Source organism: Perca flavescens, chromosome 13 (genome assembly GCF_004354835.1).
Source record: "Perca flavescens isolate YP-PL-M2 chromosome 13, PFLA_1.0, whole genome shotgun sequence".
Classification (NCBI taxonomy): Eukaryota; Metazoa; Chordata; class Actinopteri; order Perciformes; family Percidae; genus Perca; species Perca flavescens.
The window spans coordinates 19,025,934-19,053,318 of record NC_041343.1 but is presented as its reverse complement, the minus strand read 5'-3'; the positions used below and the strand labels follow the sequence as shown (position 1 = coordinate 19,053,318).

The 27,385-nt window shown below is 41.0% G+C and overlaps 1 protein-coding gene across 1 annotated transcript; it reads left to right on the top strand.

The window, feature by feature from the left end:
• Positions 1–1,242: 1,242 nt before the first annotated feature.
• On the top strand, positions 1,243–26,176 carry caln2 (calneuron 2). The gene is made up of 6 exons (XM_028596319.1): positions 1,243–1,376; positions 7,988–8,112; positions 14,683–14,826; positions 16,869–16,981; positions 23,807–23,960; positions 26,049–26,176. Exons 2-6 carry the CDS (start codon positions 7,995–7,997, stop codon positions 26,174–26,176), a joined length of 657 nt encoding a protein of 218 aa, XP_028452120.1. The 5' UTR covers positions 1,243–1,376; positions 7,988–7,994.
• Positions 26,177–27,385: the final 1,209 nt, after the last annotated feature.

The window sequence follows — 27,385 nt, the reverse complement described above, 5'->3', positions numbered from 1 at the left end:
ACTGCTAGGGAAAAAAACAGGCGTCACATAAGCTATTACATAATTAGTAGGCTATAGTAGAAGTAAATGGGATAGTGGTGGGGTATTCTAATCAGAGGCAGAGAGCGAAAACACAGTATGACCAGAAGATAACAGGAGGGGATAGGTATAATGACAGTTATAAAAAAAAGAGAGGTTTGGGTGGAGGAAGGTGCCTTGAATCTTGATGCCTGGCCCACAAAGAAGAAGATGAAGATTTAAGGATGGGTGGTAGGGAGGAGGGGTATTAGACACACACACTGCATCATTTAAGTACTGCGGCTGATGTCATTTCCTAAGCACCATAATTGGTCATCTATGACTCTTAAAGCTGTGAAGAATGGCTAAATTAATACACACGCACACCTACCCAGGGGAGAGGCTGCTTCACTGATCCATTGAAACCTTAATTGCTCGGACCTCACACACCTCTCTCTCTCTCTCTCTCTCTCTCTCTCTCTCTCTCTCTCTCTTTCTCTCTCTCTCTCTCTCTCTCTCTCTGTGTCTCTGTCGACTCTCACGCACACGCACACACCTGCAAACAGTGTAGCTCCCATTGAGCGCCACGGCGTCGCATATTCCCCGCTCACCTATACACAGTCGCACCTCTGCTGCCGTGGCCCCCATGTGGCCCCTCCCTTACCGGACTGGACCGATAAATAGGTTAAATCTGTCACCTGGAGTAGCCGAGATACATGCACCGGGAGCGTCTGGAGAGCCTTTCCCATCTCTCCGCTGTTTTACCGATCTGCCCTCAAAGCTTTCACCGGGCATCATCCCGTGTTGATTTGACAGAGAAGATTGAATTTAAATCGTGATTTATTATTTTATTAGAGGCGACCGGCAACAGCAGCAGCACCAGCTCCAGTTGTTAGACCCAGACCCGTGGGCGGCTGGGTGGCGTCCGTCTGGGCGAGCTGATAGGACGAAGATTTGGCACTCCTACCAACTGCTTCATCCCAAATTCTCAAGATATGGCGATGAGAAGTGAGATGTAGAAAACGGATGGGAGGCCATTCATGTGGGTCTTGGCTTCAGCTAAAACGGACAAAATCTTGCAGCACCACCACGACCATCATCCTCATCCTACCCCTCCTCATCTAACCAGTTGATATTTTTTTAAACAACTATCTAAAAAGTGTGCAGCACATGACACGTTGGTGAATCCCCGAGGCAGGTCCCACACAGACTGCATGAGTCTATCTTTGGCTGTCGGACGGACTCCTCAAGCGCACAGGGCAGATGCAAACAGACTAAACACATCTTGGCAATTCAAAAGACCCTCAGCATCTCCGCCAACGGTGTTCTAACCGAGCGGGGTGAATCTCACACCGGGGGACCAATCTTTTCAAAGGCAGGTAGGCTATACCCCGACGGCTAATTAGTGTGCCACCTCTGGGTTGGTGTGTTAAAGGTGATCAAGGTGATTACCTCGACCGACCGCCCATGCGTCGGTCCCGCTGATGGCCGCAGAGCCGCGCAGGCGACTGCACCTGTTGTAATCAGTGTAAATGTGCGGAGCGTGCTTGTGCGCGAGCGTGTATAAATAGACCTCTATGTTCGTGTTGACAGTCTATGAGCTGTGCTGTTTTAATGGCTGACAACGAAATTATGTAGGCTATGTGTCTCTTTGCATTCCGACTATTTCAACTGCTCCTGTCTTTCCAGCTGTTTGCGTGCGTCGCGCGCGTTAGTGCGCACTGTGTGGGTTTGATCGGTGTAATTAGGTGATTATAGGTCCATCACACACGCGTTATAAGTGTAATTACAGTATAATTGTCTAAACACGCAGTAGGACGTAAAGCACTCCATCACTATACATCATGCTTTGTGGCTTATCAACCGCTCTCCTGTTCACTCAGGCTGTAGCAGCTCGCATATTGCTTCTGATAAATGGGGACTGGCTGCAGTCTAAAGCCCAATTGTATTCTCATTGCCAGATGCTCTAAAACTCCCCAGTCATAAAGCGTGATGGCCAAATCTGTCACCTGCCTCACATTCATCATCCGATGCCCCGGGGGGACGTGCGTGGTATTGTTCAGTGTGAGTGCGAGCATTTGGGAGGGTAGCGCGCATGAGTGTTTTTTTTTTTATTTATTTTTTTAAGTTTTTTTGTATTCTTAGACACCCAATTCTCGGTGCAATGTGGGTGACATATAGCAGCGAATTTGAGCATCAGGCGGTGTGAGTCCAGCTGCGCTACCTTTACTGCAGATGCGCGCGTTGTGGCAGACCATCGCGGGTGTCCAACTCTATTCCGGTCGGGTGGGACTCTTTTACGGTAACATCCAACAAGTCTCGGTTCAGACCACTGGACAGAAGATCAAGGGCGCACACGTCCACATCTCCTCGCGGTGATAGTAGTGAAGTACCAGAGACATTCAATTGGCGCAGCAGCTGGTGGTGGGGACAGACAGAACGTGTTGTATGACCCAGGTTGACCTCCGGGAGAGATGGCTGTAGGCGACAAAATGGGCAGCCCATCCAGCGCCTCTGTTGAGGAAATGTTTTTAGAGTACTGCCTTGATGGGTAAGAGAGAGACAGCAGATATCACAGCTGTGTGGAGGCTGTCTGTCTTTGCCCAAGGTGACTTCTGGAGGACACTGACAATGTGACATTGAACAGAGACAGTAAAGAGAGCTAGTTATTTGATTTCCATTAATTGTTTTCATTATTGATTTAGCTGCAAATCTAGTAAGAAGCCATTTTATTGTTGGTTGCCTGTTGCATGTCCTTCTTTGAAGTGTAAGATGTGCCTGCTGTCTGTTTTTTTTGGCTTTGTGGTCTGTTTGACAAATCACAGAGTTGGTGTTTATCTTTATCCAACAGTGGTGCTTCAACATATCAACTGTGGTCTCTCATTATTTTTGTCAGGCCCAGGCTGGCCTTATCTCCAGATTGGAGAAGACATGGAGAGCTAACTGTCATTTTAGTGGCTTGAAGTGAAAAATTATTTGTTGATTTATCTTGAAGTCTGCCTGGTCAGCTAACACATGCCATGCACATCACAGTCCTTGGATGAAGTTAAATCACACAGTTTTGATGGTTTATCTGTGGTTGCCGCAGTAGTAAAACAACCTGTTTCCTTTGATCTAATGAATAAGGCTGTCATGTTGTCTTGTCTTGGCTGCCTTCTTGTGTTAGAAGCACTGTGCATGCGCCCCTGTTGGGGAAAAATATTGTTGGGCCCTCTCAGCTCTTTTCTGCCATTCATTGCTAATGCATTCCTCTTCATGGGGAGAGAGGGAGGTGAGGAAAAAACATGATTCTCCTTTCTCCCTATTCCCAGCTTAGTTTGCTCCTGTTCCCTTCATCTCAGCCTCTTCCCTCCAGTCTGAGCTCAAATGTGTTATGATCACTACTCTGTAGACTTGAAACTCGGCTCCCTAGAGTGCGGGTGACCCCACAGTTCAAACACTGTTAGCCAGCCTGCTTTCATTTGCTCCTTTCATCCCCTTTGCACCCCATCCTCGCTCTCTCTTTTTCACCTGTCAGTCTGTCTTTCTGACACTCCTCTTACTGCTCTCAGCCAGGCGATGAGGCTTATCAGATGGAGGTTTTCTGCTAAAGCTGGTCCTTGTCAGCTCTCATGCCCGTCTTTGTGACAACAGTTTGTATTTTCACAAGTAGAAAAACCTCAATCCAAAAATATATGGGAAAAAAACAGGGAGTGAGTGAGAGAGAGAGGTAGAAAAAAGAGAGAGGTGACTGAGTTTGATGTATGTGTATGTGTCTCTGCTGGTTTTTGCCACGAGTGAGTCGGTGTTTCTGTCAGTGAAACAATTCTGAGAGCAGATGGACTGTTAAAATACATTCTCATATTAATTTCACATCATATGTCTTATTAATTTGTCCACTGATTAAATAATTGCTGGGTCCTGTTTAGTTTGAGGAGTTGGGGATTTCAGCCGGCTGTGGCTTATTTAACAGCCATTAAATGTTCATCATTTATTCTTGTGACTCTTTTTTTAATCTTGCGATTAATTCTTTAGTCATTTCCATGAATATCTTCACTTGTATATGCACCATAGATCACTAAAATATATTGACGAACTTCATCTTAATGTAAATACAAACCTACCTCCTCTTCCCACCACTGCTACCTGGTCATAAACATAACAATGGTACGTACATCTCATATACATGCATGTTCCCAACATCTGTCTTACAGACGTGCATGCACTAATGCACCCATAGGAATTTAAACATTGACATGTATTCATTATTTTTTGTTGTTGTTGCAGAAATACATGTACAAATACACATCTTTATTTGTATATATGTCAGCATACTTACAATATACATGTATAAATCTGCTATTTCTGCTCATGCATGCCAACACATTAAGTTAAACAGCAGTATACACATATTCCCAACATGTTTACTTTAGTATATGCATGTGCACTGGCACACCTGATGGCCCAATTAGTCACCGCTAAAAATAAACAACAAAATAATATATAATAAGTGAAATATGATGCATAGGCTAATTTGTCTCTACCATTCTCATTTTGGTAGTCATGCATTTCATATGAACCTGTTGCTTCCTGTCAAATGTTACTGTCCATTACTTTAACATGTGTTGTGATGTGATTTTTTTTTTCAGTCAACCTTTCAGTTGTTTTATTTGCCTTTGTGGGAAACTGAAGAAAAGGGCCTCTTGTGTCATTTTGTGTTGTAAAAAAAACCTGATGCCACAGAGGGTTTAGTCTATATCCTCGACGTTCCACTTCCAGGATGCCCCGTTGCCGACGGAAATTCAGCCAGATTTCACTCATTTAGGCTGGATATCCGTTGCCTTGGGCTTCCTTTGTGTTGCCATTTTAAACTCCAGACAGCTAGCTAGACTATCTGTCCAATCTGAGTTTTCTGTTGCACGACTAAACAACCTTTGAACGTACACGTTCCACCAAAACAAGTTCCTTCCAGAGGCAGCAGCACCGTGGCTTTTCCCGGTGCCTAGCACCACCCAAGATGATTGTGATTGGTTTAAAGAAATGGCAATAATCCAGAGCACGTTTTCCTCCCATCCTGGAATGCTGTGTGGACTAGCCAGATTCTCCTCCGCAGCAGTGGAGGAAGGTCTGGCAAAGCGAGACTACAGAGGGTTTAATGTAGTAGAGGGGCTGCCAATCTCCTCAGTGATGATCATATTTATTAATTTAATTAAATCTTAAAATGAATTATGTCTAATTAATTAATGTGAAAATATTGTTAATAATATTGACATGCGTTTAAACAGTGGCCAATGCAACCATAAGTGATAATTATTGAAGAAGTCAGCAAACTGACTCCATGTCAGTTACACGGCAACATTTCTGTAAAGCTGCTAACATCATCCATCAAAGCAGCTGGGACCTGAGACTCAGTCTGCAAAACAGATACATGTTAAATGTGCAGGTAGGAAAAGAGTAGAACTAGGACCAGATGGATTGAAGAATATACACTACCGGTCAAAAGTTTTAGAAGTTTAGAAGTTTTAGTGTTTTTTGTTTTTTTGTGGAAATTTTAGCAGTTCAAGTCCAATGAATAGCTTGAAATGGTACAAAGGTAAGTGCTGAACTGCCTGAGGTTAAAAAAAAAGTAAGGTTACCCAAAACTGAAAAATAATGTACATTTCAGTATTTTACAAAAAGGCCTTTTTCAGGGAACAAGAAATGGGTAAACAATGTAAAGCTGTTCTGCAGCAATGGAGGTTGATCAAGCTTTGAAAGTTGGTGCTACCAATTCCCACAGGTGTTCCAACTTGTCTGGATTACTTACAACCCCCTCTGTTTGTATAAAAGTATTGTTGGAACACACTGTGGTACCGTACCCTCGTGAGCAGTAAAATGTGAACAGTATTGTACTGCAGAAATTAGTGTGTTGCTATAAAAATGGCGGGAAAAAGGCAATTAACAATGGAAGAGAGACAGACCATCATAATACTTAAGAATGTTGGTCTTTCCTACAGAGAAATTGCAAAGAAAGTCAAGGTGTCAGTGAGTACAGTATTCTTCAACATCAAAAGGCACTGAGAAACTGGGAACTCTGACAAGAAGAGGTCTGGCAGACCCAAAGCCACAACAGAATCAGAAGACAAGTTTCTGAGAGTCAACAGCTTGCGTGATAGGTGGCTCACAGGACAACAGCTTCAAGCACAGCTTAATAGTGGTCGTAATAAGCAAGTCTCAGTTTCAACTGTAAAGAGAAGACTTCGAGCTGCAGGTTTGATAGGTCGAGTTGCAGCAAGAAAGCCATTGCTAAGACGTCAGAATAAGAAAAAGAGGCTTGCCTGGGCCAAGAAACATCGTCAATGGACTACTGAAGACTGGAAGAAGGTGCTATGGATTGATGAATCAAATTGAAATCTTTGGTTCATCACGCAAGATTTTTGTACGCTGTCGAGTAGGTGAAAGGATGGTTCTTCAGTGTGTGACATCAACTGTCAAACATGGAGGAGGAAGCGTGATGGTCTGGGGCTGTTTTGCTGGATCCAGGGTCGGTGATTTGTACAGAGTGAAAGGCACCCTGAACCAAAACGGCTACCACAGCATTTTGCAGCGCCATGCAGTACGCTCTGGTATGCGCCTAGTAGGTCAGGGGTTCATGCTACAGCAAGATAATGACCCAAAACATAAGTCCAAGCTATGCCAGAACTACCTTAGGAAAAAAGAACAAGATGGTAAGCTTAAAAACATGGAGTGGCCAGTACAGTCACCAGACTTAAACCCCATTGAGCTGGTTTGGGATTAACTGGACAGAAAAGTGAAAAAAAAGCAACCTACAAGTGCCACACATTTATGGGAACTTCTGCAACAGAGTTGGGAAAAACTTTCTGAAGAATATTTGATTTCCATTGTAGAAAGAATGCTACTTTGATGAGTCAAAAATGTAGAATCAATTTTGGTTTATAAATTGATTGGTTTATAAATTTCAATAAAAACCTGGAAAAATTGGGGTGTTCTAAAATTTTTGACTGGTAGTGTATTTCATTAGAGCTCACAAACTATGTGCACATACACACTTTCCTGCACGCATACACTGTGTCTGCTGTCCATCTCTCTCATACACACAGCTATTTTCACACCTGGTGTCCTCTACAGATCACCAGAGCAGACTTACACCTGTCCCATGGCTCTTAACCTTTTACACTGTCTTTGTCATCACGCTCACTCTGTGTCTTGTTTCTCCCTTGGCTCTGATCCACAAAGGTCTAAAAAGGATTTTAGAGGAGAGGAGAGGAGAGGAGAGGAGAGGAGAGGAGAGGAGAGGAGAGGAGAGGTTAATACTTTGACTGTGTTTCCTGTGACAGAGACATCCCCACTCTTCTGTCTGACAGCGGCATGCTCACGAAATACTCCCAGGATCTTTATCTCCTCCTCCCTCCCTATCTTTCTTTCTCTCCATTACCTCTACACTTCAGCATGTACTATTGGCAGGAATCGTACATGAAGCATATCGCCAGTGTCAAAATATTACACTGGGAAAGCACTCAGACGGGCAACTCTCATGAATCAAAGTAGAGAATCGCTCTGATCATACGACAGCAGGGGCCATGGCTGATTGATGCCCCAACAAGCCATGCAGGTATATTGGTGAGGTGTTGGGGGGTCAAAAAGAACAAGCAGGAGAAAGACAGCAAGAGCATGATCGCTAGATAATAGAGTTCCTTATTGTACTCTGATGGTATTTATCAGAACAATAACAGTAGAATATTTTTTTATGACTCCATTGAATTATAATGTGCTTACATAATTTATCACTGTGATTCTGCCACAAGGAGACAGTGGTTTCTGAGCAGAGTGGAGGGAACAATGTTCCCTCCACAGGAGCTTGTGTTTCTAAAAATGGCTCATGACTGTGGTGGTAGTCGGGGTTTGAATATACATGCACACACTGAAACTCAAATCCCTCTTACCTGTAGTATTCTCGCTCACACACTCACATGCAATGTTTATTTAGTCTCTGTGTGCGTGTGCTCTGCAGGGAGAAGATGCCATTCCACCATGTGCGGGCGGGCCTGCTCTATCCAGACAACTACCTGAGCAGTTCCCTGACGGAGGGCAGCGAAGCCTTCCAGCTCACCAGCATCTCAACAGAGGAGCTGGGAGGTAAGTGTGCCTTCAGAGCGAGAAAGAGAGGGTGGGAGGTGGTGGGGGCGCAAAGTAAAGTGTGAGGTACTAGCAATTCATGTTTCACTACTGGAACAATGCTGTTTACAACGCCTCAATTCTCCCGGGGAAAGATTTTTCCATTTAGCCATTCTGTCAGAGCTTGAATGGATGCAATGGTTTCCAATTATGCTGCTTAGGAAATAAAATCAGTTACAGGACTCAGAATGACAGAAATATAATATGTATAGGCCTGATTAGGACACCAATGTATTGATATTGGTTTCCTTATTCAAGTTTTCAATCCATCACACATGAAAATTGATGCAACCAGCGCTCACAACAGCCTGTTTGGTAAATAGATTTTTATGAAAACAAAACTGCACTTTGACAATTTGAGCTAAAGTAATGCCATATGTTGTCTCTGTAAACAACCAAAATCATGAGTGAAATCCACTGTATTGAATATAGACTTTTTAAAACACAAGTATGTTGTTTTACATTCAACACACGTTAGATAGCAGCTCAGTTTTTTTAATATATTCTTTTATTTATTTATTCATTTATTTTGTAATCTCTAGGCTAATAAATCCAAAGTTTACCAAAATGTCTAAATATGATCACTTCAAAAAGGACTCATGTGGGTGTTTTCTGGTACAGCACCCTTATGTTTACAGGAAGAGTATGGTTTATTACAACATGGGTTTTATTTTCGTAGCTATGGCCTTTGGTTTTATCAGCTATGATAACATACCAAAGTAATTCCTGAGATATGGGAATGTGACAACATTGCTAAAAAAATATCCAAGCATGATCAATCCTATTATTTGAAGTGGTTCTCAGTCAAGTTGGATTTGAAGGAAAAAATAAAGGCAGATAGTAAAACAACAACTTAAACTGCCAACATCCATCACAGTATACAGACCGACTTCACGATGCAACTTTGACCTAAAGTACTCACCGTAGTTGTGCACACTTGCAGTTTTCCTGTGCATTAGCATTAGGGATTACAATACAGGTGCACTCACTTTCAGTGTTACCTCCAAATAAAGTGGTATCTAATCTGGCATCATTGTCAGCTTGTTTTCAACCTGAATGATGATCTGACTGCTTGTGCTTTTTGCCTCATTGGACATATTTAAAGCATATTTCCTATAGCTTTTGGTGAATAGGCTACAAATGTATCATAATTTATGGCCAGACTTAAGAAAATAAATCCCAAGTAGTAACAAACTGCAGGTTTTCAGTTCAATTAAATTTAAAAGGGCTTAATTGCAGTAGTGGAAAATGTACTCAGATCCTTCACTCAAGTAAAAGTAGCAATACCACAGTGCAAAAATACTCTGTAACAAGTAAAAGTCATGGATTTAAAATATGTAAAAGTACACAACTATAAGCATAAAAAAAAAATCTTAAAGTACCAAAGATAAAAGTTCTCATTTTGCAGAATGGCCTATTTCAGAATCATGTATGGTGATTATTGAAGCATTAATGTGTACATCACTTTTATATAGAAGCTAGTAAATGTGGGGCTAATTTTAATCTATATTTTAAATTATGTATTACTTATATACTGCTGGGTAGCTTGTGAACTTCCCCTGGGGGTTCAATAAAGTTATTGATATGATAATATCATAATATATTTGTTGATTATCTGTTGTATTATTAATCTGAGTCAGGAAAGTAAAGTTATCAAATAAATGTAATGCAGTAAAAAGTACAAGCACGATCAAGGAAGGCTTGTATCATGTGGACGTGCCAACAGTTTTGTTGTCATTACTTAGAATCCCTCATGAGGACGACAGAAACTACGCACCAGAGCTTTAAGTACAGTACTTGAGTGATGAAAAGTTTCAAGAACAAAGCATCACTATACAATATGTCGAAATATTTGGACCTTTAACCCTTGTGTGATGTTCATATTTTTGTTACATAGACAATGTTCCCAGGTCTGGTGGACCCTCCACATTATTAGGCTTTTAAATCAATACAGCCATAACAATTTATGCAAAAATACTTAACAGATGTTTACTTTAGCTCAATTACCAATGATATATACATCATTTATGGTTCATATTTGCCATTTACCCCTGTGAGATCACATTTATGATCATATGATCATTTTCGTTTTTTGTGAGAAAACAAGGAAATTCAATTATAAAAAAGGTAAAAAAAAAAAAATAGAAACAAGATTTTTGATAATTATTGGTGCTTATTTCTTAGAACATCAGAACAGGTGAAAGTGCTTGAAATGTAACAATTATGTAACTTTGTGTGGGAATAGCAGGTGCAAAAAGACAACATAGTTTTATAGCACCTACATTTAAATTTAAATACACTCGGGTCCAGTAGACCCGAACACCTCATATGTAATAGTTATGTGTAGGGGGGGTGTACCATGTGCAGTCATTGAAAATAAGTTATTTTTTATGTTCTTCACAGAAAATGAGCCAAGGCCAATGAGTTTGAGTTAGAAGAAATAATAAATAACATAATTTTTCTTTTAGCAAACATTGAAAACGGGTCACACGGACCCAAACACCACACAAGGGTTAAATTGGCTTAAATGACACATATGAGTTTTACTTTCATACAGTCTATACAGTGTGTGTGTTTAGTGAGTGCACGACTGACCGCAGGCTGAGGGATCCTGAAGCATATTGTACGTCATTGCATTTGGGTCCTGATTATAAGCTATCCTATATCATAATCTCACACGTGCAAGACTTCTACAATGAGTGCATATACTTCAGTCGTGGGTTGGTTTGAAGGGAAAGAAACAGCTGATTGTGACACCGAGCTAGGACAGAGAGCAGAGAGAGTGTGTTTCTGTTTGTTTGTGTTTATACATGTGGCCTATTGTAGTTTGCTCGAATGAGCTTTGGTATGAAGTATTTTGTTGCATAAATCTTTTAATCCAATGTCCCTTGTGCACAACTTAACTCAACCCAGTTCGCTAAAACAGTTGTGTTGGTGTGCTGAAAAAAAAAATCTCACCATCATTAGTCCGGTTGGCCTCTGTCTGGGTTTTGTTTGTCAAGGGCAGCGGGAAGGGTAAAATAGTTTGGACCTGTGTAGCTATTATATGAATTGAATTTGGACTCCACTCCAGACATCATGATGAGGCATTTTCTAATCCCTGTCAGACACAGATCTAACGCAACCAATAGAATTGTTTGATGTGGACAAAATATCGGTGGTGTTTGCTGCCAGCATTTGAAAACTCCTAATCCCACTTCAGAGAGATGCTGAAGGTTCTTCTAGGATCATCTGTTAGCGCAGATAGAAGGGTAGTTAATCACCCCTGTGTTGGATTGCTACTATCCTTTTCTTGGTTGTAAGGCGTTTCATCAATCACAGTGAGAACATGTACAGTTCTAGGGTGTTAGATTCTTAATACACAGTCGAAACAGGCAGAGCTGCATGCTCATACAAACACACACACACACACACACACACACAGACACACCAGCATTGCACAGTAATAAATCAAGGACCAGCTCATTCGTACTCTAAATGTACTCCTTACTGTTGAGCTGCATACAAATACATCTTACTTTGTTTGGGAGGCTGCACGCTCGCCCTCATTCCCAATCCCTCGCCTCTAATACTCACTTTATTTAGTGAGAGAAAAAGGGAGGCAGTGGCTCGGCGCCTGAGTCTAGTTATCAGCCGTCGGGGATATTTACAGGCTTATATGGGGGCTGCGACTAAACTTCGGCTCTCTCACGCATCTGACAGAGCAAAGACTCATAGAAGGCAGATCTGAGACAGACTTATTACACAGAGGAAGGAAGGAGTAGCATGTCAGGACAAGAATATTAATGACACACAGCCTGAGAGAGACAGGGAGAGATGAACTTCATTAAAAATGTATTGTTTAAGGTAGGAAAAGGATTATTCATCCATCCATCCATCCATCCATCCATCCATCTTCGTCCGCTTATCCGGGTCGGGCCACGGGTGCAGCAGCTCCAGCAGGGGACCCCAAACTTCCCTTTCCCTAGCCACATTAACCAGCTCCGACTGGGGGATCCCGAGGCGTTCCCAGGCCAAGTTGGAGATATAATCTCTGCACCTAGTCCTGGGTCTTCCCCGAGGCCTCCTCCCAGCTGGACGTGCCTGGAACACCTCCCTAGGGAGGCGCCCAGGGGGCATCCTTACCAGATGCCCGAACCACCTCAAGAGGAAAATGATTAGTCTTGGGGAAATTGTGATTTCAATTCCGTTGTGCAGCAGGCTGTTACTCTTCATGATTGGGACGATGTTGAATAAAGACTCGCAGAGTCTGTCCTGTCTCTGCTGTCTTTATCAAGTCGATACATTCGACCACCTCCTACCCCAGCCCAAAGCTCCGCCTCCGCTCACAGAGTGCCAACTGATTGACAGGTCATTAGTCGGAGATTGACCAGAGTATTTTGTAAGAAGGTCCTCAGAGGTTTGAGTTATTCTGATGCAACAGATAAATGCCTCATGAAAAATGTGTGTTTACTGACAATTTCAAGTTAGAAGGAAGCATTTCAAGTGGGAGGAGTGAGTTGGAAAAGCTCTTGGTACTGCTGGTGGATATTGTGCTGTGGAGGGATTGGTACAGGTCCCTTGGGGTTTGTAAAATACAATAAGTATATAAAGATGTAAGAAAGACAAGGAGGCGGGAGGGAGAGTGGGAGATCCCCCTCACCTTGATTTGTCTGAGAGAAAGGCTGCAGTACTTCCAGTAAATGGGAAAGCCTGTTATCAGCACCAGGGAAGCATCTTTGTGCACTGTACACAGACCTGCTAAAATCTGTTCATTAATTTCATCTGATGGATTAGTCATTCTCACTCACACCATCTGATGGCTCACTTTTACGTAAGTCTAAATAGTCATTTAATCCATTGTTGGTACAGAAATAATGATTATAACTACTTTAGGGTGAGGGAATGATTGTGGTAATGATTTAGAAGAAACCAGTGCTGAATGGAGGTAAGATACAGGATGCAAACTGCGTTCACATAGTTTGACGGCCAAACCACCCCGTCCTCCTCCCTAAGAGGTTTTTCATCGCTGTGACAACATCACACTGTTTTTGCCTTCACACAACCACAAGAACTCCTTGCAAGAAAATGTAAACATAACACATGTCATTTCCAGTGTATAAACAAATGAACAATGCTGCTGTCGTTGAGTCTTCTTAACATCTGTAGTGTAACCAGAGGTGTATAAAGTACTAGAGACCCATACAGTACAAGTGCTCTATCAAAGAAGTGACTTGAGTAGAAGTTGAAGTGCTCTTTAAGCACAACACTTAAGTGGAAGTACTTAAGTATTCAACATTTTTTGTACTTAAGTATTGCAAGTAGTTCATTTCAAAATGTACTACTCAAGTACTAAAACTAAAAGTACAAGTATTGTGTTATGTAGTTATTAAAGAAAGCAGTCAAATTTTGAATATCATATTGTTGGAGTTCAACTTTTTACTTGGTATTAAGTCACAAGCTGTACATTGCTGGATATGAAGAAAGTTTCTGAAATAAACCGCAAAAGGTACATTAATGTCACGGCTGTTATAACTACTATTATCTGATATATATATATATATATATATATATATATATATATATATATATATATATATATATGGGTATATATGGGTTATTAATCACTTGTTAACAAATACTGAAATAAAATGTATGATGTTGTGGAAAGTTAGCAAGCTAGCAAAATACAGATCAACAGCTTCACATCACAGGGTCAAACGGTTAACATTCAGTACTCACCTCAGACTGAAACAACTCAGGAATAGATTACTCTGCTACAACAATAACTAAATAGAAAGACTACAAACTTACATTGTCTCTGACTTCTGAACGGGCAACCGTAATTAAAATAATGTAAGTTATATAATAACTTACGTAATTATTGTACACAACTAACGTAGCCGTAACTACACACACTGTAAACCTACACAGTCTCCGTAGTGTGAGGCATTCACAACGGTAACGAGTAACAATGCAGCACATAAAAAATGTATTGGAGTAAAAGTATTAAACACATTGAAAATATGTGCTCAAGTAAAAGTGGAAGTAGGAGAAAAAAATAATACTCCAGTAGAGTACAGATACAGCCTTTTAGTACTTAAGTACAGTAGTGAAGTAGTTCTACTTCGTTACTATACAGCTCTGAGTGTAACAAGCAGTATAGACAAGGTAATGAGACTAGACACTTTTTTAATGGCAATAAAGAATAAAAATGAACAGATACTTGAATCTGCTGTGATGTGTCCCTGACCTTTAAGACACATAGAAAACAAGAAAATGAATTAAAAGCAAAGGAGAAGTTAAGGATATATTCCCATTTTACACCACACATGCCAACCTTGTCTCAAGTATCAAACTAATTGCATAATATACAGCTTATCTAACTATTTCTGTTTGTGTGTATATATAATACATTTGATTAAATACTCACCGGATGAAATCTGACCAAAATGATCTTTAACAGTAAAATGTGTCTTATTTCCCCGAAGGAAAGAGAGGAAGGCAGACAGACAGTAATGTACAGTGATATGTTGTTTGTTTGTCGTGCAGAGATCCGTGAGGCGTTTCGTGTTCTGGATCGTGATGGGAATGGTTTCATCTCCAAACAGGAGCTGGGCATGGCCATGCGCTCCCTGGGTTACATGCCCAGCGAAGTGGAGCTGGCCATCATCATGCAGAGACTCGACATGGATGGTGAGGCAATACATAAGGACACACACTTGGGTGCATGCACAAAGCATACATGCAATCACACAGAGTGAACCTTTTCATAAAAAGGCTGTTTAACATAAACCGCATGTGTGTAATGTTTGTTTCTAGTTGTTGTGTCTGTGTTGTTTTCCTTCCAATGAAAGCAAGCTGTATGAATATTCATCTGTGTTAAATTTTGATGTGCTATAAATAAAACAACACTTTTAAATGATGCCAAAAACATAGAATGTAATGCCTCTTACTTGAAGTAAAATTAGATTTTGAGTTACAGTCTCCTTCAAAATGTTCCTGCAAAACTGTTTCTAAACTGCCTTAAGAGCAGCAGGTGGTCAATTTAAAAAAACAAAATTCCCTTGGAGACAATAAAGAGAGAACCTGTCTACTCCAGCTCCATTTGTAAATCCACAGAGGATTGCAATTACTCCTAAGCAGTCCCTGAATCACAAATAAGCCAAGTCAATCTTTTAACTGGTTCTTATCTGCCTGCTCCTGATTCCACAGCTCGTGGTAAATATCAAAGGTCAAAGCTAAAAGCTTTTTGCTTTTGCCTCCATGAGTAGTCTGACCATCTGAAAACTGCGCTGCCATTTGTTCTGAGGGGACAGTATCTCTCTTAAAGTCCTCCACCTCTGAATTCTATCATCTCAATGTCATAAATCAACGACAGCAGTCACTGTCAAAATTAGGTTAAGACTGTCTATTATTATCGGTACAGTACTTCAGATGATGAATTTTATGCCATTAAATCCCCTTTTCAATAATATTAATCCACTGATCTCTGGCATTATATTCTTATCCTTCCCTCAGGTTTGAGTCAAATTAGTCTTAAAATATAATATTCTATTATGTTAATTGAAAGCTGCATTTTTGAGAAACTGCAGTCAGGTTTCAGAACAGTTCTCTGATGCTGTTTGATACTAATAATATACTGTAGGTAATGCTTAATCTGCAATTTCCTAGTAATTTCCAAGACGTTTCCTGGAAAGAACTATGTAATTTGGCACTAATCTTACGGGGGGAAAAAGGAATTCCCTTAAAAGAAGTGCTCCATTCAAACCCAAGTAAATATAATTGAAAACTCTATTCTCCATATATGTGTGAATTGCATGTTGTCTGTTGACAGATTTCACATTTTCGCATGTTCAGCTGGCCTGCTGTGCACTGACTAAAAGACTCCCTATGTTATACAGTAATTCATTAGAATTCATTCATGTTTCGCAAGAGTACCAATTGAATATTTTCTCTATTTTCCCTGTCCCATTGAAGGGACCTTTTTGAGAATTATTCAGAAATTACAGACCCATAAAATAAAGTGTTATCCTGTTACCAATACAAACACAGCAGCACTGAGACTTGTGCAGGTTACATCTAATGCTTCTGATATGCTACTTATTATAGCAAATAATAAATAGAACATTAGAGAACACTGCACTATAGAGTATAATGAGTTTATGCAGTAACTCAGTTTAAAGACATGCTGTTGTGGAGATGATCATTGAGTATTAATTCCACGGGACGCTGGCTGTTGATTGCTATCTCTAAAAACATGCAGCAGTAGAATGCATAATGCAAACACTTACAAGTTGCGATTGTGAAATGCAATTGTGAAATGTCCCCTGAATTGTCACTTTGATGCAAAAACAATCCCCAATTGCTCGCACACAGACACACACACACAGGCATGTGCACTCGCAAAGGTGCACACACCTTATTTGAAAGGTGAATTAGTGCTGATAATGCATGGGTGTTTGTCACGGATGAGGGCACATCCATCTGTTGATCTATCACAGGGTGCTTTTCTTTGTTTCGGCAAGCGAATAAACTTCAGCATAAAATGCATTATTTAGCTCCTGTCTGCCCGCCGTCCTATGTGTGTGTATCTGATTTTCTTGTCTTCTTTGTGGTCTTCTTTGTGTGTGTGTGTGTGTGTGTGTGTGTGTGTGTGTGTGTGTGTGTGTGTGTGTGTGTGTGTGTGTGTGTGCTTGCGTGCCTGTGTGCCTGTCTGCCTGTGTGCGTGCCTGCAGGGGACGGCCAGGTGGACTTCGAGGAGTTCATGACGATACTTGGGCCCAAACTGCTGTCATCTGACAACAGAGAAGGATTCCTGGGCAACACCATCGACAACATCTTCTGGCAGGTGAAAGACAAGACCTCCTTCTCCTGACGCTGGAGTCTGTTTATCATCACTCTCAATCCTTATCACTTACCAGTTACATCCTTTACGCCTCCTCTTACTAACTCTGCCTCACCTCGCACTGTGCAATTCAGCAGTCAAATCAAGTCTTACATCCTTAAGCATAAACCCTAGTTTCTGCAGGGACTCTGCACAAACACACACATAAGTGCAAAAATACACACACTCTCAGGCCCCCCTTCTGCTTCTTCTGAAAAACAGAGACTTTTTTTTCTTTCGACGCTTGGCATTAAAGGAAAAGAGACCTGCTGAGAATTGAGTGTGTTTCTTTATGTGAGTATGTTTTGGGGTTTGGTTATGTGTGTGTTTATCATTCACGGTGTTGCAGAGGGTATTACCATAATAAAGATTTCAGGGATGTGCCCCAGAATGAGGAAAGACTGAGCATGTGTGCTTTCAAGTGTCCAAACTGGGCTCAGTGGTGATTAAGGCTGCAGCTCATCTACATGTTTTTTAACCTACTTGTTCTGTTTTTGAAAATTGTTTTGGAAAGAATATGTGCTGCTTTCAGAGTGCTTTTTTGCCTCTTAGGTAAGACATGCGACTATAATGAAAAGTGCAGGGTTTTGAGTGTGTGTGTGTGTGTGTGTGTGTGTGTGTGTGTGTGTGTGTGTGTGTGTGTGTGTGTGTGTGTGTGTGTGTGTGTGTGTGTGTGTGTGTAGAGAGGGGATTGAGTGTGAGGATGGCTGGTTGAGCAGGGTGACAGCTCTCAGGAAGCTGTTCTCTGCTTTTCTTGAGTCAAATGAGAGGAGAAACATTTAGAGTGTGACTCACTGAAATGAGGAGGTGTGTGTGTTTCAGGTTACAATCACATACTGGGCCACATTTACATAGACATTCTTTATCCTAGATTTCATTGTGCAATCACTTCAGGAAGTATCATTTAAAAACATTTATCTATGACATTCACACATCAGAAACTTGGGATTTAACATCAGAAGTCATAAGACGATAATTTCTTCCTAAATCATATGAAGTGGAACAACTTTTAGAGACACATTGTATCTATTAAGGAGGGATGAAGCAATAGGGACTACAGAGTGCCAGCCAGCAAAGCTGACAGAGATGAAAGAATAGAGAGGCAAGCTGGACAATATGTGGGGATGGAGAGCGTGGTGTTGGTGGTGCAGGGGGATGCCCCACATAAAGATACAGGAATATAAAGGAAACCCATAAAGGAGGAGAGTGGGAGAAAATGAAAGAAGAGGTACAAGAGCCTGTGATTCATGAAGGTCGCAGACAGTGCTAGTCTCAGGGGTGACTTAAAATGTTCACCTCCCACAAAGAGAAAGACAGACTAAAAGAAAACAGGAAGGAGAAGGAAAAATAAGAGACGGAAGAGGCTGGAGAGAGAGGGAGCAAGAAATGAAAGTGTAGAGCGAAAGAATATAGGATGAGAGGAGGAGGAGGAGGAGGAGGAGGAGGAGGAGGAGGAGGGGAATGAAATGGTGGGAGGAAGTGTGTCTCTAGGACATTTGGAGCTGCACTGTGTGTGTGTGTGTGTATGTGTGTGTGTGTGTGTGTGTGTGTGTGTATTTCACCCCAGAGGGAGAGGCTTTGTTTTGAAAAGCAAAAGATGGAAGAGAAGGAGGCACATCATGGTTGCCCATAATGACTTAGTTCAGTATGTTCAGATAATATCCTCACACAGTGAGATGTATAATGATTGACTTCTTCGGGTAGACTAGAGTTTGTTTTGTTTGTTTTTCCTCTGTGCGTCCACATGATTGTATCATGCTTGTTTGATTTAGTATACCATTGAAATGTCTAAAAAAAAAACACGTTTCCACTGTAGCATGGTCTGAGTAAAAGCTCGGGATTTAGATATTTGTTTTGAAAAACTCCTGACTCAAGTTGTCTTATTTCTGCCAACAGTCAGTAAATTAGATTTGAAAAAGGGAGCATCCATTCTTCCATTGCAAATGAAGCTACAGTGCCTAAACAGGGAAAACAACTATTTTGTTTGCCAATATCACAACAAGGTTTGCGTCAAGAGACTGCAGGCACGAGGTTTGCAGAGGTCTCTTCTATTGTTGTACGATATCTGAAAAGTGCTGTTGTCGGTGTCTAGTCTTGGCAGATGTGTTTTTTTTTAAAAGATACACACATCAGGAGCAGTTTTGGGGTTCTTGCTTAAGAACATTTGACACAACATGTAGACAGAGAAATTGAGTCAACCCCATGATAAATGCTGATATCTGTTTATTTTATGCCACACAGCGGTGCTGTTGTGTTTGGCTCTGGAACTAGACCTCCATGTTGTTAATTACAATGGCTCCCCATCGAAATAAAGCAGTCGTTGGCAAATAATTGTCAATCATCTCCAAATAGTTTGCTGAAACTACATCGCTTTGTTGCACATAGATTTGTTTTTAAATAGCTTGCTGCAAAAGTCTTCTCTGCACCGATCGCCAACACCTATCTGCTCTGAAGGCATACACCGCCATTCTCTCTCTCTCTCTCTCGCTCGCTCGACCACACACACGCACAGACTGCGCACTGACCTATTCCTAAAAGGACCCACACCACTGTTATAACACCATGTTTCCATCCAAACATTTTTATGTGAATTATCTAGTCAGAAAAGCTGAAAAGAAGTGACAACTCCAGCTTAACTTTCCCCAGAGCTGTCAAACGCACCCGTAGGGGACCATAATTCTAAACAGATTTTCTATTCTGTATTCTGATAAAAATGACCTTTGACCTTGTTGCTGCTGACCTTTCAAGGCTCAACTAAAGCCAGAAGCAATGATGACATAAGCCAGCGCTGCGCTTTGCCTCTATGTCTACAATATGCTTTGCTATGGTTCGGAGTAATTTCACCCTAGGGTCCTTTGCACCACGACCTCAAGCCAAACAACCCCCCAGAAGCTTTTTTCACCTGGGTCGAATATTGGGAGAGTTAGCGTTATCAGCTGAATAGCTTAGTGCAGGCACTAATGGATCCAAGAGTGTATCTTGTACATTACCCCACTAATAATGCCCGAAATTATACCAAACTTCTACACTAGTACAAATAGGTTATGTACTCATAAAACGATGGATTGGAAAGTTTGTAAGTACACCAGGAGTTTATTTAAATAACACTTGCCTGCTAGCTTCTGCTCTCTGCTGCTACCGGCAGTAAGAGTGCTTAGGGACGTCTACAAATTACAACACCGAAAAGAGATACAACAAAAATATTTACTTAATTTAACTTTTTTTTTGTCAAAGGGCTGTAGTACAACTAGCTGGAGTTATAATTGAGGTATGTTTGGAGACACTACCTTATTTAATCATTAAATTAATACATATTTTTGTTGTATTTCTTTTTGGTGTTGTAATTTGTAGAAGTCCCTAAGCACTCATCTTACTGCTGGTAGCAGTAGCAGCAGAGAGCAGAAGCCAGCAGGCAAGTGTTTTTTAAATAAACTCCTGGTGTACTTACAAACTTTCCAATCCATCGTTTTATGAGTACATAACCTATGTGTACTACTGTAGAAGTTTGGTATCATTTTGGGCATTATTAGTCGGGTAACTTACGAAATACACAGTTGGATCCATTAGCACCTGCACTAAGCTATTCAGCTGATAACGCTAACTCTCCCAATGTTCGATCCAGGTGAAAAAAGCTTCTGGGGGTGTTTGGCTCGAGGACGTGGTGCAAAGGACCCTAAGGTGAAATTACTCTGACTTTAAGTCATTTTAAGCATTTGAAAAACCTCATCATCATTTATTTTGGGTGAGCCTCTCCAGACAGCTACTGATGTCCGTTTATTTCCACAGTGTGAAAATCAAATGACTCTTTTAACATCCAGTCTGTACTCATTTGTGTCAAAAGTCAAGTCAAGTTATTTCAAGGTACACTTTTTTTCTACCAGTAGCATGTAGTTTTTTTTTTGCTTTTTCTGTCAGTATTGTTGTCAATGAAAACAGAGACTGAAAAGAAAGATGAAGGAAGCAGAGAATGAAATAGCTGGCCCCTGGAGTCTATAACCTGTTGGGGTTCTGCCCCTCACATGTGGAATACTTTGCTTCAGAGTGCATTTCATCACATTCAATTGTGACTGATTCGGCTTCTGTGGATCTAATTCATCTATTATTCATTTGTGATTGGCTGTAGCGTCTGCTTTCTTTGTTTTAAAATCCCTGTTATTTTACACTAACATCTGTCCACTATAATATGTTTGTATTTGTGTACAGACAGTGTAGGGCACATGTATGCATCTTTGTATATACATTTTCCTTTTAGTTAAAGCGCTTTAGTACAAAGTGAGACAGAGCTTGAAAGTGCTAACTACCCCCCGGCAGCAGCAACTGCCACTAGACAGGAGAGAAATAGGAGAGAGTGAGTACAGAATAAAAGAAACAAGGCTTGCAGGTTGTCATTATGGGTGACTTTATAGAGAAGGGTCAGAAGACAAAGCAGGTGGACGACTGACGAAACAAGCTTGTTCTGTACGAGGCCAGGCAGGATTAGTCGGGGGGACGGCATGTAAGCACCTGTTCTTCTGATTGATGTGTCCTGGCTCCTTCAGTATGTCACCGGTCACTGCTCACGATCCCCTGCTGTTTTCCTGTCACACACACACACACACACACACACACACTCACAGGCACACAAATACACACACACATCACGTATATAAGGTTCATTCAGGGAAAGGCAAAATGCTCAGACAGGTGTGCATGTGTGTGTGTTTTTGTGTTTGTGTTTGTGTGTGTGTGTGTGCACTTGTGTGCGTGGATGTCGATGTCCTTCAGAGACCTGGCAGGAGGAGAAATCGCTAACAGGTAGCAGCTCCTCTGTGGCTTTCCCCCCCTCAGACAGACGGACAGGAACATTGCACATACTCCGTGCTCCTGCTCTGAGCTGTCATGTTGTGTGTCTTGCGGCTGCAGTCCAAAGAGTTGTTTCTCCATTTCCCAGCATCCATTCAATGCGGAGACAGCTTTGGGAAGGAGAGCAGAGCTCAAGCAGCCCAGGCCCTCCACTGCCACTCAGCTGCCGCTCCCTGTTTCTTTGCTCTGGAGTGCCACACAAGGTTGCATGAGTCAGAGCAGTTAAATGGAATTTTAGATAAAGATAAAACAAATCATCATTATTGAAAATGTATGCCCGTTTTAAAGGTCCTATGACATGCTGCTTTTTGGATGCTTTTATATAGGCCTTAGTGGTCCCCTAATACTGTATCTGAAGTCTCTTTCCCGAAATTCAGACTTGGTGCAGAATTACAGCCACTTTGAGACAGTCCCACAATGAGCTTTCCTTAGGACGTGCCATTTCGGTTTCTGTAGCTTTAAAAGCTATTGAGGAGGAGAGAGGCGGGGCAAGGTAGAGTGTGGGGGTGTGGCCTTCACCAACTGCCATGCTTTGCTCGTTTGAAAGCCATGATGTCTCTGTCTTTCTCATGGGTGGGCCAAATGCTCTGGGTGGGCAAAGCAGAGAATTTTCTCAAAGGCAGAGCAGGTTTACACCTATCACCATTTCTAGCCAATGGGGGACCATAGGCAGGCTGGGTGAATGGATATTAATGTTAAAAACCTCATAAAGTGAAATTGTCATGCCATGGAGATTAATCTGAGATTAAGTTGTTGTCCAGTGTAAATCAATGGGGAAAAAAAGAATGGTGAGATTGGAATCAACACAGATTACAGTGCTTCACATCACTGCACACAAAACCAGACATTCAAAATACATAAAAAATAGACTCAATATTCCAGGTTTAATGCAAACATAAAATAGGTGTTTGCGTGTTTCTTATCATGTGTATGTATACATGTTTGTAGATCCCATCACACCTCTAAATTATTGCACTAATATCATGGTTATGTTCTAATTGTTTTGTTGCAGTGTTGTAATTTGACATTGAACACCAATAAATAGAACTGGGCATAATTTAAACCTTTCGCGATACTAGTGCAAAAACAATACCTGAGTTTTGACCTGAGAAATGAGCATCTCCTCATCACCATCACAACTTTTTTATGTCTCTACCACAATTGTCTGCCAGTTCTGTTTTCTCCCTCTGTCTCCCACTACTTACTTTGTCTCATTTTCTCTGACCTCACCATACTTTCCTTTTTTCTCATGTTACAGTATCTCTCTCTTTCTCTCTAGATATATACCCCCTATTTTCTCCCTCTTTGCCTCGCCTGTCTCAGTATGTCCATCTGTTGTGCTAAACCAAGCGACTGATTGTATTTGAGGCTGTCAGTGAGGTAAATAATCTGGACATAGATGCTAGTGGGTTTGAGGATGGTGTGTGCATGTGTGTCTATGGATTGTAGAGAAGATCTGCTGGGGGGGACATGATGTTTTGAAAGGGCAGACAAAGGAAAGACTAAGATTCAGACTTTGAGTTTGTGATTGGTCAGAGTTTATTAATCATTTTAAACACAAACATGCACACACAACTGAGAATACAACCACCTACAAGGATGTAAATGTGCCAGTATTTCCATTGTAATTGATACATCCATTAAACAAATTGTGTCTGCATACATATACCCCCCTTTATCAATGCATACAACCATGTTTGCATACTGATTCAGACACCCAAAAATAGCACCAGAGATACGTAGGCAAACATGCTGCCGTTACATTACAACTGACACCTTTCCTACTTACATACTGTACCACATTTAGGCAATATAACACAAATTCATACATGGCATAATTTTGTGCAGCCTGTACATTTCACACCTCATACTTCTATATTTATCTGCCCCCCATAAAGCCAGGTTGTTGATGACTGTCTCTGCATTGATCGCCTTGTGCCCCTGCAGTTTGACATGCAGCAGCTGTCTTTGGATGAACTGAAGCAGGTGCTGTTCCATGCCTTCCGGGACCACTTGACAATGAAGGACATAGAGAACATCATCATCACCGAGGAGGAGAGCCTCAATGAAACCTCAGGGAACTGCCCTGAGTATGAGGGAGGTGAGGAAGCTGTTCTCATGGAAACTTTGCTGTTGTACTTATAAAAAGTAATTTCGTATTGTAGTTTATATGACATTTTACACAGTAATTTGAAACTGAGCTAAGTAAATGTAGGCCTATCCATGACCAAAACATTCTCCTAACATTAATCTAAATAACTAACTGTATGCTTAATCAAATTGCTTAAGGAATCATTTAACATTTTTGGAAATATATTTGACTTTTTGCAGAGTTGGATGAGAAGATCAATACTACTCTCATCTGTGCTAAGTATGGAGCTAGAGCAAAAAGGCTATTATCTTAAAGGTCTCATGGCATGAAACGCGGCCTCTGTAGACAGCCCAGGCTCCACAAACGGCAACAAAAATAAACTGGCCAACCTGCACCACGAAACATAACAGTCTTCCAGCGTTCCAGCCAATAACCGACAAAAAGGATTTGGGGGTGGGGGTTGGGGGGTTATGCGCGGGAGCACAGATAGGAGGGAGAGGGGAAGGGATCTGACCCTGTGTTAGTTATGGTGCAGAGCTAGAAATTGCCTTTCTGCTTTGAAACATCCACAAGTCAGACTAGGACAAAGGTAAAGACAGATCAAACACACTAGAAAGCAAGGAAAGTCTTAATGAATCCATTGGGTACTGGCCTGCAGTCTCAGGGAGACCTAAAAAGAGACAGCCTGGAGAAAATGAAAAAACTAAACAGAGAAGGGACCGTGAAGGAGGAGCTAAGAGGCTAAAGAAGGGATCAAGGAACTGCTGGCTTGGCACTCTCTTTCCCAACGTTTCTAGTGTTGAGGGAACGAGTTAGGGAGAAGAAACAGTAGAAAGGCAAAGAAAGAGAGGATAAGTAGGAAGGAGGGAGATAAAGAAGAGATGAGGAGGTAAAGAGCCTCTCTTGTAAATAACAGCTGCATTACTCTCCACATTTAACCCTCTTCCCACATCCCCAACTTCTCTCTTTCATGCTTCCTTCCCTCCCATCTTCTTCCTGTCCATCAGGACTTCAACGCCTTTCACAATCCCTCTAAGATCCACGACTTAGAGCTCTGAGTTGATTTATTGATGCAGCGTGTGATTCTAACAAACTGAGACAAGGGGGCTGACAGAGAAGGAACTTTTGGTTGTTGTTCTTGCTGCAAGGCCTGTTGGAGGACACATCTGTCTCTACTCCTTATCCTCTTTCAATCTCATGAATTTATGTCTTTGGGGAAGAAAACTGACTTTCAGCCCACACAGATGGGTAGCAGAACAGAAAGGTTTTCCGTCACTCCTCTTGTCTTTTTGCTGCAGCATAGAGTTTTAACACCAGACTGTTCCCCTCATGCATTCATTTTTTACATTGGAAACACAAATAAGATTAAAAAAACATGGCAACTTGAAATGTTAGCTGCTAGTTCATCCACATTTGTTTGGGTTAAAGAACAGAGTTGCACCTTGAAAAAACAGGTTTAAATTAATTTACTTTAACTCAAAGTTTACTAGCTCTTTCAAAGCTTTTGACTGCCTAAGTGGCTCAGGTGTCATCACGTGATGTGATAACAGGTGGTTGTATATTGCTATATTTTGACATATTGGGAATTACAGTTTTCTTGTTGACAATTAGATAAGAAGATTGATACCAGTCTTTATATCTGTGCACTAAACATGAAGCAAGTGCCGGCAGATTGGTAGCTTAGCTTAGCATAAAGACTGGAAATGGGGATACAGTTAGCCTGGAGTCTCTGCTGGTTGCGTTGCGATTTTGTTTGTACAAACTAAATGCAACTTTGTTTAACCTTTGGACAGAGCCAGACTAGCTAGTTTACCCTTGCTCCCAGTCTTTAGCTAAGCCTCTCCTGGCTATAGCTCCTTATTTATCTATCTTGTTATCTGACTCAGCAAGAAAATAAGTGTAAACTAGTTACCAAAATGTGAACCGAGTCCTTTAAAGTTGTATTTTAGCTTTATTTTGTATCATTATATTGAAGTCAATAAAGTAATCTATTAACTAACTATTAATTGACTAAATTCCTAATCACCATCACATGAGAGGCAAAAACAGGAGCTAAATATATATATATATATTTCTCTTCTCTTTCATTCCTCTCAGTCCATCCTAAGAAGAAGAATCGGCAGACGTGTGTCAGGAAAAGCCTGATCTGCGCCTTCGCTATGGCTTTCATCATCAGTGTCATGCTCATCGCAGCCAATCAGATGCTGCGGAACGGCATGGAGTAACCAATTGCACTGTGAGCATGGGGAGTGGACAGAACAGCCATGACCTCACGTCTTGTCTTTGCAGCCAAAGTAGGACCAGCCACAACCCGGCACTTCTCTAAACAATCAGTTGAGTTTTTTGAGTTTAATTTGAACTTACCTTATAGAAGCAGACAATGTTAGTTAAATAAAGAGATATATATTTGTTTTGCTTTGAAGATGTCACCATGTATAGTTATTGGACTGACTGGTCAATAGGATCCTAAACTGAAAAAAAATATTTTTTTTTTATATAAACCGTGAAAATAAATGGAGGGTTTTATTTTGACAAGGACCACCCTTTAGAGTTGATTTTCTAATTACCGAAAAATGTTTATCAGGTGCTTTGAGCCATTCCTAATTTCAAAACGAACAGTGGTTATTATCAACAACGGCATATTTACCCTCAAGAAGTAGCGTTGAATGTGAGTGAATGTGAGCACTGAATGTTTAGCACAGTATTTCAATGCATAACATATCCCTCTCATCTCATATAGCCATTTATAAACCTCACACTTTATGTGAAACATCAAAATCCTCGACTGAGTCCACTAATCTTGGGAAACATGAAGTCTTGATGTGTATCTACAACAAGAAGCACAATTCAATACTCAGTAAAGGGCCATTTAAGAATTCTCCCTGTCCCGCTATGTCCTCTACTATTAAGTCTTAGCATTGATTGATTGATTGATTGATTGACTTAACATTTTTAAATGACCACATTTGATAAATAAATGTGGGTGTGTAAAAGACAGTACATAATGTAAGCTCAGGCTGTCTGAGAGGTGTAAAATGAAGGAAGAGACCAAAATCAAATAACATTGGAGCTACGGTTTTGGTTAGTAGTAGGATCAGTCTGAGATAAATTCCGATATTTTTAGTTATGTGCTGGTAGACAATATTTTACCTCAGCATCTCATTGCAATACTGCCCAACTGTGGTAAATATAAACCACACAAAGAGCATGCCAGTATATACACTGCCATATCAAATATTACTCTAACTCCCATGGATTTAAATATATAAATAGCACTACTTATCTTGTGAAATGTATTATACTTCTCAAAAGCAGAATGTATAAAGGGTAAAAACTAGTGAGATAAATCAGGGATGTACAGTGGAGCTGCGTGTTTTCTTGGAAAAGGTTGTAGTCTAGTGGTTAAAATGAGAACTGCAGCTAAATGCTTGAAC

What these genes read in the sequence shown, in the direction of transcription:
- caln2 (XM_028596319.1), top strand. Translation starts at nt 7,995, where the DNA reads ATGCCATTCCACCATGTGCGGGCGGGCCTGCTCTATCCAGACAACTAC. An exon ending in GCAGAGACTCGACATGGATG is followed by an intron (nt 14,827 to 16,868) that starts GTGAGGCAATAC and finishes GCGTGCCTGCAG; the next exon opens with GGGACGGCCAGGTGGACTTC. An exon ending in CTGCCCTGAGTATGAGGGAG is followed by an intron (nt 23,961 to 26,048) that starts GTGAGGAAGCTG and finishes CATTCCTCTCAG; the next exon opens with TCCATCCTAAGAAGAAGAAT.